This window comes from Oncorhynchus clarkii, chromosome 8 (assembly GCF_045791955.1).
Source record: "Oncorhynchus clarkii lewisi isolate Uvic-CL-2024 chromosome 8, UVic_Ocla_1.0, whole genome shotgun sequence".
Classification (NCBI taxonomy): domain Eukaryota; kingdom Metazoa; phylum Chordata; class Actinopteri; order Salmoniformes; family Salmonidae; genus Oncorhynchus; species Oncorhynchus clarkii.
Window position 1 is genome coordinate 3,451,735 of NC_092154.1, and position 14,012 is coordinate 3,465,746.

General features: G+C 47.8%; 1 protein-coding gene across 1 annotated transcript in view; it reads right to left on the reverse strand.

The window, feature by feature from the left end:
- The window catches only part of LOC139415464 (ensconsin-like), a 59,476-nt gene extending 45,731 nt beyond the window's left edge, over positions 1-13,745 (reverse strand). The window contains exon 1 of the mRNA XM_071163556.1: positions 13,470-13,745. Within this exon, the coding sequence (XP_071019657.1) occupies positions 13,470-13,512 (43 nt within the window). The 5' untranslated portion in view covers positions 13,513-13,745. The remainder of the gene's footprint in view (positions 1-13,469) is intronic.
- Between the last annotated feature and the right edge of the window lie 267 nt (positions 13,746-14,012).

Genomic DNA, 14,012 nt, shown 5'->3' on the forward strand with positions numbered 1-14,012 from the left:
CCCCCGGTGTCATCTCCCCTGCATCACACCCCAGACACCCCCCGGCATCACACCCCAGACACCCCCCGGTGTCATCTCCCCGGCATCACACCACAGACACCCCCCGGTGTCATCTCCCCGGCATCACACCACAGACACCCCCCGGTGTCATCTCCTCGGCATCACACCACAGACACCCCCCGGTGTCATCTCCTCGGCATCACACCACAGACACCCCCCGGTGTCATCTCCTCAGCATTACACCAGACTCTCACACTCAGCTGTGCCAGTTACTGGAGAACACATCTCCAGCTTGTGACAGGGGTTGTCACCTGCAGAGTACTGACTAACATAAAACTGCGTAGATTGCAGTTACTGTCCCCCCCCCCCAGGAGTTGTTGTTAGCCGGTAATAGCAGTCTTACGGCAATAACAACTAAAGCAGACAAATAAAAATCCCATTGCAATATAATGCTTTAACTTCTTCACTGATGGAAACACCAGTCGATGGAAATATATTTGACCGGTCATGCTTAGTCTCAAGGTTAATTTGCATTATTAAGTGGAATTAAAAATCGGCGTGTGCATTTTTCGATAATCTTTACGCATCTTATTTATCACAAGCGCACAGCAAACAGGTACGGAGCCTGTGTTTGAGCCGAACAGCTATCAGACAGAATCTATCAGTACTGCTGCATTTCAAACAAATAGGAGGTCGGTTAAATGGGCATTATTTAGAGCCCCCCAAAATGTTAACTTTATTGCATTCAATATGTCTGAAAGCCCCCCCCCGGACCTCTTGTAATACACACTCATTCTACATTCCTAAAGAGACATTTTCATCTCTGTCAAATGAAACAGACAATGTACAGACAAGTGTTATTTATCCAAGCTAATCGCATTACGGAACAAACATTGACGCGGTGCCCTACTGCCTTGTGGACATTGCTGTGCTTTATTATGTGAAGAAATTGTTTATTAACATGTTATGCTAAAATGTTCTGATCTGTTGCATCAGACTCATGTTTTTTATTTATTTTATGTAGCCTAGGTGTAACTGGTTGTATGAATTTGGGCTCTATCGTCCCACAACTGTCCCAGAGTCAGTTTGGAATAGGCCATGTCCTTCTCAACAAGCTGACCAATAGTAGAAAGGTTGATCTATTCTATTGGGGATAGTAGACTGACATAGGCTAGTGATGATGCTGTTTACTACTCGTCTTGTTGGCAGAGTCAAATGTGGACAATTATTCGAAGTTCAGAATTGAGTAAAAACGTTACACTGTTGCATCCTGGAGTTGCATGTTCTGTTAAGATGAATTACCAGAATGTAAATGTGCCCTAGCCGGGGGTGGGGGCCCTAGCCGGGTCTCCGTCACCGGGGGTGGGCGCCCTAGCCGGGTCTCCGGGGGTGGGGGCCCTAGCCGGGTTAAGCACCCAATGCATATGGGTCTGGTGATTTTTCAGTCATTTAAAATGCTGCCTGTCAAATGTCAGAAACCCTGACACACACCTGTCTTCTATTTTCCTGTTGATACCCCACCAGTGACCCCTGAACACCCCAGCCCTCCCCTCTATCCCTTCCTCTCCATCCCCACAACATACCTCTTTTCCTCCTCTGTGCTCCTATTCCTTTCTGTCCTTCCTCTTCCTCGTTGATGGTAAAGAGGGCAGGGATGACAGACCGGCTGCCCCCCTTCCTCAGCTTTTCCTTGCGCACTGGTCCCCTTACACAGCCCCCTGGCATCCCTCTGTCCCAGCACCCAGTCTGGCCAACCCTGGGAGCGGGGCAGGAAACCACACCCCTCCGCCAGCTGCTGGAGGTGGGGGTGTGTAGATAAAGTCCCCCCCACACCACCACAACTGAAGTCCTGCCAGGCTAAAGGCTAACAGACAATGCTAGCTAGCTGCAGGCTAACCTCCTCTGTCGGAGGCACATCTCAGCTCTTCTCCTCCGAGTGTGTCAGGTAGGTAGGGAGAGAGCGAGAGCGAGAGAGGCAGTCTGCAACAGCAGTGGCAGGCGATATGATATGAGAGCGAGAGAGGCAGTCTGCAACAGTAGTGGCAGGCGATATGAGAGAGAGAGAGAGAGAGCGAGAGAGGCAGTCTGCAATAGTAGTGGCAGGCGGTATGAGAGAGAGAGCGAGAGAGGCAGTCTGCAACAGTAGTGGCAGGCGATATGAGAGAGAGAGAGAGAGAGGCAGTCTGCAACAGTAGTGGCAGGCGATATGAGAGAGAGAGAGAGACAAACACCAAATTGAGACTGCACGCAGAATTCTGCAAAAATATCCTCCATGTACAACGTAGAACACCAAATAATGCATGCAGAGCAGAATTAGGCCAATACCCACTAATGATCAAAATCCAGAAAAGAGCCGTTAAATTCTATAACCACCTAAAAGGAAGTGATTCCCAAACCTTCCATAACAAAGCCATCACCTACAGAGAGATGAACCTGGAGAAGAGACCCCTAAGCAAGCTGGTCCTGGGGCTCTGTTCACAAACACAAACACACCCTACAGAGCCGCAGGACAGCAGCACAATTAGACCCAACCAAATCATGAGAAAACAAAAAGATAATTACTTGACACATTGGAAAGAATTAACAAAAAAAACAGAGCAAACTAGAATGCTATTTGGCCCTACACAGAGAGTACACAGCGGCAGAATACCTGACCACTGTGACTGACCCAAAATGAAGGAAAGCTTTGACTATGTACAGACTCAGTGAGCATAGCCTTGCTATTGAGAAAGGCCGCCGTAGGCAGACATGGCTCTCAAGAGAAGACAGGCTATGTGCTCACTGCCCACAAAATAAGGTGGAAACTGAGCTGCACTTCCTAACCTCCTGCCCAATGTATGACAATATTAGAGAGACATATTTCCCTCAGATTACACAGATCCACAAAGAATTTGAAAACAAATCCAATTTTGAAAAACTCCCATATCTACTGGGTGAAATTCCACAGTGTGCCATCACAACAGCAAGATTTGTGACCTGTTGCCACGAGAAAAGGTCAACCAGTGAAGAACAAACACCGTTGTAAATACAATCCATATTTATGCTTATTTATTTTCCCTTGTAACAATGTACAAATGGTTCAAGTACACAACACTGTATATACAGTGCCTTGCGAAAGTATTCGGCCCCCTTGAACTTTGCGACCTTTTGCCACATTTCAGGCTTCAAACAAAGATATAAAACTGTATTTTTTTGTGAAGAATCAACAACAAGTGGGACACAATCATGAAGTGAAACGATATTTATTGGATATTTCAAACTTTTTTAACAAATCAAAAACTGAAAAATTGGGCGTGCAAAATTATTCAGCCCCTTTACTTTCAGTGCAGCAAACTCTCTCCAGAAGTTCAGTGAGGATCTCTGAATGATCCAATGTTGACCTAAATGACTAATGATGATAAATACAATCCACCTGTGTGTAATCAAGTCTCCGTATAAATGCACCTGCACTGTGATAGTCTCAGAGGTCCGTTAAAAGCGCAGAGAGCATCATGAAGAACAAGGAACACACCAGGCAGATCCGAGATACTGTTGTGAAGAAGTTTAAAGCCGGATTTGGATACAAAAAGATTTCCCAAGCTTTAAACATCCCAAGGAGCACTGTGCAAGCGATAATATTGAAATGGAAGGAGTATCAGACCACTGCAAATCTACCAAGACCTAGCCGTCCCTCTAAACTTTCAGCTCATACAAGGAGAAGACTGATCAGAGATGCAGCCAAGAGGCCCATGATCACTCTGGATGAACTGCAGAGATCTACAGCTGAGGTGGGAGACTCTGTCCATAGGACAACAATCAGTCGTGTATTGCACAAATCTGGCCTTTATGGAAGAGTGGCAAGAAGAAAGCCATTTCTTAAAGATATCCATAAAAAGTGTTGTTTAAAGTTTGCCACAAGCCAACTGGGAGACACACCAAACATGTGGAAGAAGGTGCTCTGGTCAGATGAAACCAAAATGGAACTTTTTGGCAACAATGCAAAACGTTATGTTTGGCGTAAAAGCAACACAGCTTATCACCCTGAACACACCATCCCCACTGTCAAACATGGTGGTGGCAGCATCATGGTTTGGGCCTGCATTTCTTCAGCAGGGACAGGGAAGATGGTTAAAATTGATGGGAAGATGGATGGAGCCAAATACAGGACCATTCTGGAAGAAAACCTGATGGAGTCTGCAAAAGACCTCCGACTAGGACGGAGATTTGTCTTCCAACAAGACAATGATCCAAAACATAAAGCAAAATCTACAATGGAATGGTACAAAAATAAACATATCCAGGTGTTAGAATGGCCAAGTCAAAGTCCAGACCTGAATCCAATCGAGAATCTGTGGAAAGAACTGAAAACTGCTGTTCACAAATGCTCTCCATCCAACCTCACTGAGCTCGAGCTGTTTTGCAAGGAGGAATGGGAAAAAATGTCAGTCTCTCGATGTGCAAAACTGATAGCGACATACCCCAAGCGACTTACAGCTGTAATCGCAGCAAAAGGTGGCGCTACAAAGTATTAACTTAAGGGGGCTGAATAATTTTGCACGCCCAATTTTTCAGTTTTTGATTTGTTAAAAAAGTTTGAAATATCCAATAAATGTTGTTCCACTTCATGATTGTGTCCCACTTGTTGTTGATTCTTCACAAATAAATACAGTTTTATATCTTTATGTTTGAAGCCTGAAATGTGGCAAAAGGTCGCAAAGTTCAAGGGGGCTGAATACTTTCGCAAGGCACTGTACATAATGACATTTGGATTGTCTTTATTGTTTTGAAACTTCTGTATGTGTAATGTTTACTGTTAATTTTTATTGTTTATTTCACTTTATATATTATCTACCTCACTTGCGTTGGCAATGTTAACACATGTTTCCCATGCCAATAAAGCCCTTGAATTGAATTGAGAGAGAGGCAGTCTGCAACAGTAGTGGCAGGTGATATATATGTGAGTGAGTGAGTGAGTGAGTGAGTGAGTGAGTGAGTGAGGAGTCAGAGTCAGAGAGAGAGAGAGAGAGGCAGTCTGCAACAGCAGTGGCAGGTGATAGTGGCAGCCCAGGAGAGCAGAGCAGGCCAGGAAAGAAGAGCTGAGCAGGCCAGAGCAGGAGAGTAGAGCAGAACAGGCCAGGAGAGCAGAGCAGAGCAGAGCAGAGCAGGCCAGGAGAGCAGAGCAGAGCAGAGCAGGCCAGGAGAGCAGAGCAGGAGAGCAGAGCAGGCCAGGAGAGCAGAGCAGGCCAGGAGAGCAGAGCAGGCCAGGAGAGCAGAGCAGGCCAGGAGAGCAGGCCAGGAGAGCAGGCCAGGAGAGCAGAGCAGGCCAGGAGCGCAGAGCAGAGCAGAGCAGGCCAGGAGCGCAGAGCAGAGCAGAGCAGGCCAGGAGAGCAGAGCAGAGCAGGAGAGCAGAGCAGAGCAGAGCAGGAGAGCAGAGCAGAGCAGGCCAGGAGAGCAGAGCAGAGCAGAGCAGGCCAGGAGAGCAGAGCAGAGCAGGCCAGGAGAGCAGAGCAGAGCAGGCCAGCAGAGCAGAGCAGAGCAGGCCAGGAGAGCAGAGCAGAGCAGGCCAGGAGAGCAGAGCAGAGCAGAGCAGGCCAGGAGAGCAGAGCAGAGCAGAGCAGGCCAGGAGAGCAGAGCAGAGCAGAGCAGGCCAGGAGAGTAGAGCAGAGCAGGCCAGGAGAGCAGAGCAGAGCAGAGCAGGCCAGCAGAGCAGAGCAGGCAGATTTGTAGAGGAGTTTTAACCCTGCTTCTAAACCTGTCCTGTACACACCCCTTTTACTGTGTCTCTCCCATTCAACTCTCACCTCACCCACAGGCCCCAACCACACACACAGTTCAATCTGATCTTTGTCCCCATGCAGAAAACAATGTAACCCTGTACTGACACGTGAACCCTGCTCACACATCAAGCCCATTCAGACCACAGACCTTAAGCCTCTATTCAGGAAGTGATCTTCTGGCCAAGATACCTTTGTTATGAGCCCCAGCGCTCCACCTAGACAAGGTGACACTCCACCTGGGGGTGGGGGGGGGGCTAGACAAGGTGACACTCCACCTGGGGGTGGGGGTGGGGGGGTGGGGGGGGGGCTAGACAAGGTGACACTCCACCTGGGGGGGGGGGGGGGCTAGACAAGGTGGATATTTTTGTGTCAGTAAAATGAGAGAAATGGTGCTGGAAACCTTTACGTGCAAATATTGATATAAAACCATCCTATAGGAAGTAAACTTGGAGTCATGTGATGACGTGTTCCTCCCACTATGACTCAGGAAAGCGTGCAGTTTATTAGGCTACAGGTTAAATACATTAATGCTGAACTTCACAGGGTGGTGAAAGTGCACAGTGATAAATATCGACGGTCTTATTCTGGTGACATGATCAGAGACGCTTAGCTGCCGTTTGACAAATAAAAATAATCTCACTCTTTGCTCCGTAGTAATCTCACCTATACCCACACTGTATCTGCCAGCTGTTGGCTAGAGAGCACATACCAGAGTATTGTGACAAAAATATGTTTCCATAGCATGTTCAACTGATGGTTAACATTTTTTTAAATTCAGTACATGGGAATTTAACCACAAAAGATATCTTTATGGTCACTACAGGAACAGTGGGTTAACTGCCTCGCTCAGGGGAACAGTGGGTTAACTGCCTCGCTCAGGGGAACAGTGGGTTAACTGCCTTGTTCAGGGGAACAGTTAACCTTCAAAAATGAAGGCAGTTAGCCTGGGTATGGGGCTCTTTAGCTAATCCACCCTCTGTACTCCATGCCATCTGCCAAAGAAAAACACCACCTGCTAGACAAAACAGATTTAGGGCCCAGTTATCCCTCTCTCTTCACCTCTTCCTCTCTGGTGTAAACTCAGACGTTTCAGGTCATTACCATAGCTCCCGTCTTGGGACAACCAGTGTCATTTAGTAAATACCGCATCTCTACGGCAACCAAGATGCCACTGTAGCTAGCTTAAGGCTAGGCTAGGTTGAAGGAGCCACTGCAGCTAGCTTAAATAAGCCACTGTAGCTAGCTTAAAGCTAGGCTAGGTTGAAGAAGCAACTGTAGCTTGCTTAAAGCTAGGCTAAGTTGAAGGAGCCACTGCAGCTAGCTTAACGCTAGGCTAGGTTGAAGATGCCACTGCAGCTAGCTTAAATAAGCCACTGCAGCTAGCTTAAAGCTAGGCTAGGTTGAAGATGCCACTGCAGCTAGCTTAAATAAGCCACTGTAGCTAGCTTAAAGCTAGGCTAGGTTGGAGGAGCCACTGCAGCTAGCTTAAAGCTAGGCTAGGTTGAAGAAGCCACTGTAGCTAGCTTAAAGCTAGGCTAGGTTGGAGGAGCCACTGCAGCTAGCTTAAAGCTAGGCTAGGTTGAAGAAGCCACTGTAGCTAGCTACCTACACCTAATAATTATCATCAAAATACAAACTTCATTACCAACATAAACGGGAGGCAACACTCATATTATAATTGTCTTAACAGCCAATGTATTATTTAACATGACCAATAGAAACAGGTAGATTTAGCCGTCACCGAACACCACATCTTCATCTTCCGTGCTTTGGTAAAATCCTATTGTTTGATGGACTCTGGCTGGACTGAACATATGGAGCCAGATAGCTGCCAAAAGGTTGAAGGTACGTATCGTTAGGATCGTAAGAAAAGCCATGCGTTAAACGTAAATGTGAAATTTAATCTGCGAACATATACAAACATGTTACCATTACGGACTAACATTTTAGGCGTGTTGCCATTCCGACCTACAATAATACCGTTCAGAGTCTTGGCAGTTTCATCTCACCAAAAAATAAAATAAAGTACACAAAAGGAGTGCTAACACTAACAAGCGTAAACACAGTATATAAAAAAAACAGAAGTCACGTTTTCAAGTTAAAAGTCTTCATTCTCTATTACTCCTCAGTTGAGTTTAAATTGACATTTCGGTAGCTAATGTAATGGATTAGCTACCAACCTGTGTTAGCCAGCCAAAGTCTACATAGTACTAGTTTCAGTCTGTTTAGGTGTCTCTCTGCAGCATGGGCATATATCTGGGTGACGTGGACATCCCCATGCATGCACCTACCTTATCAACAACAAAGAAATGACTCATTCAATATTGCGCCATCCCATTCTCTGGGCTCTGTCTGCAATCATAACCAGTAGTACCTACCAGGAACAATGAATCATAATAATAAATGACTGAAGAATCTATGAATTATGTATGACCACAAGAGTCTTTGCTACTCAAAATATTTTCGTATAAGGAAAAAAAAAAAAAAAAAAAAAAGTATTTCATCACTCAAAATCTTGCCAAAGCACATTCTGTAGGAGGGGTTAATATGAATTCAAACTAATTAGACATGATTTATATGAATCGGGTCATGTGACTCATCTCAGGAAACTAGGCGTATGTCACTACCGCAGAGGAGAGCCATTTGAACGCAAACTTATTTTTCTTAGGTGGGGGGGGGGCAGAAATGTATTCTGGAACATGTGAGCTTTCATGTGCCTTAATAACAGACTTGTAAGTGATCTGTAAATACGAATAAAAATGTTAAATTGAGAGCCTAGTTGGTTTAGCCACAGAAAAAGACAGGAACCTTCCCGCTAGCCATGATTGGATGAGATAATGAGTGGGCTGGACATGTCGAGAGATGGGTTCGGATTGGTCTGCCATGTAGCACGCGTCTGTCTATGAGCTGGTCAGTATGTGTAGGTAATCGAACGCAGCATTTTATTTTATGTATTGCTTAGTAGAACTGCATAAGTGTTGTTCTCCACTTTCTGGACGACCGAGTTTTGAAATCAGTGGAATTAAAGTATGATGACTAAGGACATGGAAAAAACACCAGTCTCCGGATTACATCTTCAAACTAAGGGCAACCATGGCATCTGTGCCAGAGAGGGAGAAGCGTTCATCCATGGATACGGGTAAGAGAGTCTAGCTAGCTACATTCAGAAATTAAAGTCATTTTCATTAAGTTAAAGTGTACTGTTAAAGTATACAAGCTAGCTAGCTACATCTTAACAAAAGACTCCATGATCGGTCTACATGCGTTGAATTTGGCCGGTGTCAGTAAACGTTGGCAAAAAAGCACAATAAATGTTGCCAGCAGCACAGTTGCAGTCACCAACGCTCTGGATAACATAAAAACAGCCTAACCACTCTGCACAAGGTCCTCTACACCGACAACTAATCCACACAGAAAACGGTCAACCGAATCATTTCTAGTCATCACCTTTTCTTTTACTTCTCGACTTTATATTGCGATTGACAACTTTCATAAATTAGGTGCATTACCGCCACTGACCTCGTTCGTCTTTCAGTCACCCACGTGGGTATAACCAATGTGGAGACGGCACATAGGTACCTGCTTCTATAAACCAATGAGGAGATGGGAGAGGCAGGACTTGCAGCGCGATGTGCATCACAAATAGAACTGACTTCTATTTTAGCCCTTGGCAACGCAGACTCTCGTTGTCGCACGCGAGAGCAATGTGGGTGCAATAATTGATTTCTACATTTATTTTGCAACGCGAGCATTGCAGTCAGCCAGTTAGGCCTACAGTCCGTGCTCCCAAATACTGGGGAAAAAGTATGATTCATTAGGTTACATCATTACCGCCACAGTAGCCCCACACGGCTATAAAAATCATTACCGCCACAGTAGCCCCACACGGCTATAAAAATCATTACCGCCACAGTAGCCCCACACGGCTATAAAAATGTATTATGCAACCAGATGGCCATTAAACAAACAACAGCATGGCATATTTAGATAGTGGAATAGACCTAGACTAAATCATATTTCCTTCCTATTTTACAGCTCAGGCGGTTTTTCTAGACAAGGCTCTTCTTTGTCTTTAGAGTATCATTCTCACACAAGTCATTTGCTGATGGCCCCAAGCCTAAACTACACCATCTACTGGTACAACGTCATTATGAAATGCCGTTCTAAAACAAGCTTTAGACTTTTATTTTGGAAATGAAACCGGAAGCTGCAAAGCAACTAACATCTGGGCTAGAGTCGAGTGATTAGTTAACTTTGACTAGCTACGTTCACTTCTTGTCCTTTGCAGATGCCACATTCGTGACAAAAGTTTGTACGTATAGAGAAGATCTGTAACTACTGAGTAAAGGGAGACAAATTAAGAATTTAATATGTAAATCTTAATTAACAGGGTTTGTACGTTTACAGATCTAATTTAAAATGGTTACGTTTCATGCATGGCTTTTCTTACAATCCTAACAATTTACGTATGGATTTCCTTACGATTCTAACAATACATTCGTTCAACTTTTTGGCAGGTATTTGGCTCCATATGAACGCAACCCAAAGTTTGGAAAATGTCAAAGTATGCAGCGTCCGTCTCACAACGGAGCCTCAAGGGGGCGCTGCGATTCCATGCCAACGGAGCCTTCAACCACAAGGGGGCGCTGCGATTCCACGCCAACGGAGCCTTCAACCACAAGGGGGCGCTGCGATTCCACGCCAACGGAGCCTTCAACCACAAGGGGGCGCTGCGATTCCACGCCAACGGAGCCTTCAAACACAAGGGGGCGCTGCGATTCCACGCCAACGGAGCCTTCAAGCACAAGGGGGCGCTGCGATTCCATGCAAACGGAGCCTTCAAGCACAAGGGGGCGCTGCGATTCCACGCCAACGGAGCCTTCAACCTCAAGGGGGCGCTGCGATTCCACGCCAACGGAGCCTTCAACCTCAAGGGGGCGCTGCGATTCCACGCCAACGGAGCCTTCAACCTCAAGGGGGCGCTGCGATTCCACGCCAACGGAGCCTTCAAGCACAAGGGGGCGCTGCGATTCCACGCCAACGGAGCCTTCAACCACAAGGGGGCGCTGCGATTCCACGCCAACGGAGCCTTCAACCTCAAGGGGGCGCTGCGATTCCACGCCAACTGAGCCTTCAACCACAAGGGGGCGCTGCGATTCCATGCCAACGGAGCCTTCAACCTCAAGGGGGCGCTGCGATTCCATGCCAACGGAGCCTTCAAGCACAAGGGGGCGCTGCGATTCCATGCCAACGGAGCCTTCAACCTCAAGGGGGCGCTGCGATTCCATGCCAACGGAGCCTTCAACCACAAGGGGGCGCTGCGATTCCATGCCAACGGAGCCTTCAACCACAAGGGGGCGCTGCGATTCCACGCCAACGGAGCCTTCAACCACAAGGGGGCGCTGCGATTCCACGCCAACGGAGCCTTCAACCACAAGGGGGCGCTGCGATTCCACGCCAACGGAGCCTTCAACCACAAGGGGGCGCTGCGATTCCACGCAAACGGAGCCTTCAAGCACAAGGGGGCGCTGCGATTCCATGCAAACGGAGCCTTCAAGCACAAGGGGGCGCTGCGATTCCACGCCAACGGAGCCTTCAACCTCAAGGGGGCGCTGCGATTCCACGCCAACGAAGCCTTCAACCTCAAGGGGGCGCTGCGATTCCACGCCAACGGAGCCTTCAACCTCAAGGGGGCGCTGCGATTCCACGCCAACGGAGCCTTCAACCTCAAGGGGGCGCTGCGATTCCACACCAACGGAGCCTTCAACCTCAAGGGGGCGCTGCGATTCCACGCCAACGGAGCCTTCAACCTCAAGGGGGCGCTGCTATTCCACGCCAACGGAGCCTTCAAGCACAAGGGGGCGCTGCGATTCCACGCCAACGGAGCCTTCAACCACAAGGGGGCGCTGCGATTCCACGCCAACGGAGCCTTCAACCTCAAGGGGGCGCTGCGATTCCACGCCAACTGAGCCTTCAACCACAAGGGGGCGCTGCGATTCCACGCCAAGGGAGCCTTCAAGCACAAGGGGGCGCTGCGATTCCATGCCAACGGAGCCTTCAACCTCAAGGGGGCGCTGCGATTCCATGCCAACGGAGCCTTCAAGCACAAGGGGGCGCTGCGATTCCATGCCAACGGAGCCTTCAACCTCAAGGGGGCGCTGCGATTCCACGCCAACGGAGCCTTCAACCTCAAGGGGGCGCTGCGATTCCATGCCAACGGAGCCTTCAAGCACAAGGGGGCGCTGCGATTCCACGCCAACGGAGCCTTCAAGCACAAGGGGGCGCTGCGATTCCACGCCAACGGAGCCTTCAACCACAAGGGGGCGCTGCGATTCCACGCCAACGGAGCCTTCAACCTCAAGGGGGCGCTGCGATTCCACGCCATTGTGGGCATCCCCATTGAAATAAATGACATCCGGTGCAACACAAAGTGCTTATGGGTAATGTAAGGCTTCAACATAAATGAGACGGACGGAGAGGATCCACAGTTTAATCTCAAAATGGAGTACAAAAATATCATACTATTTCATCACCAGACGCAGAGAACGATTTGAGATTGATTAGGACTAGGGAGGTATAGGTTAGTGGGCCTGGGCCCCATCGAACCACCACGCTGGGCCTGATCGAACCGCCACGCTGGGCCTGATCGAACCGCCACGCTGGGCCTGGGCCCGATCGAACCGCCACGCTGGGCCTGGGCCCCACCGAACCGCCACGCTGGGCCTGGGCCCCATCGAACCACCACGCTGGGCCTGGGCCCCATCGAACCATCGTACTGGGCCTATATTCCTTATTCCTGGGAACATAATACATCAAATGACCAAAAACTAGATTCTAGGCCATGATGCAAACACATAGCCTAACACTGAAACCAAACCTCTTCCACAGTAGGCTAAACCTCTTCATCCTATCAGCAGGCAGTGCTTGGATTTGGTCACTACACTGCCTGGAATTCAACTAGGGCACAAATGAGCGTTTGAGTCAGGACGCGTTCCTCTCAAGACCCCAACAAATCAGAATGTTGAATACAATTATATATTTTTTTTAATATTCTAGTAAAGGTCGGGAGAGTAGTTTCCTTATTCAAACGCTAATTTCTATTTGACGTAGAATACAATGCAACGTCGTGTTTCCAGACAAGGCACGACAGTGCAACAAAGCCATAATCCCTTTATGTAATCTATAGCCACCCATTTGATAGCCTGGGCGCAACATTAGTTCCCTTGTCTGGGTTGGAACCATTCAGAAGTGTGCCGAACATGACAGGGATACTGTGTAATAGATTCAAAATGAACGATATATGCGGGTTACAAAATCCGGGGCTGTTCCGACCGGCTACACCTGTCATATCAACTCAGCGGGGAACACCGGGAATTCTACGGCAACAGGCATTCCAAACTGCGCGGTGTAACATCCCCAGCCAACAGGTGTATCTAGCCTAGTGCCCAAATTAGTGTGGAGAACGACCAAACAGCTCGTTAAAAAGTATTAGAATTAAAAGTAGTAGTTTTCCGTTTGAAACAAACACAGTTGCATAATAACCGGCGGGTTCAGTGATCTATGGGTTGATAGTTAATCCGGTCCCCGTGACCCGACAGCTCTGGCTACTTCCAATCACATATTCTCATCGACAAAGAGAATAGTGGGGTTCAAAAGCCCCTCCGTACGGTCCACGGACACGTTAAACGAGAGAAGTTGTCGAGGGCAGCTCACCTTGTGTCTCTGGAGATGCGTTGCTGCTGTCCTGGTCGGCCATTCCTGACGTCGACTGAGGGATTAGCCTGGAGACGGTGGTACGGGGGAAACCGGTCCCCTGGCGGACAGGTGGGGGACAACACACACTTCTGTTTTAATCACATCTCTGATCGCCGTTCATGCACCTGTTCCATCCCCCCTAAAGAATAGGCTAATCATACTGATAAATAAGGGTTTCTGAACGATGTGTACGCATTCCTTGGCTTTATCAACGACAGTATTTAACAAGGCACAAATTCAGAGTCCGCAGCTCAGATGAAGTGAAACGAATACACAGTGGGGTTTAATACTGTGTAACACTTACAGCGGGTTCACTTCATGTGAAACATTAACCTACAGACGATTCAGATAAGTGTTGATACAACTCGTCTAAAAAAAAGGTACAGATCTAGGATCAGCTTCCCCTGCCCCAAATCCTAACCATTAGTGAGGGGAAATGCTAAAATGATCCCAGATCAGCGTTTAGGGCCAACTTCACGCTACACCGTAGATAGACTACAG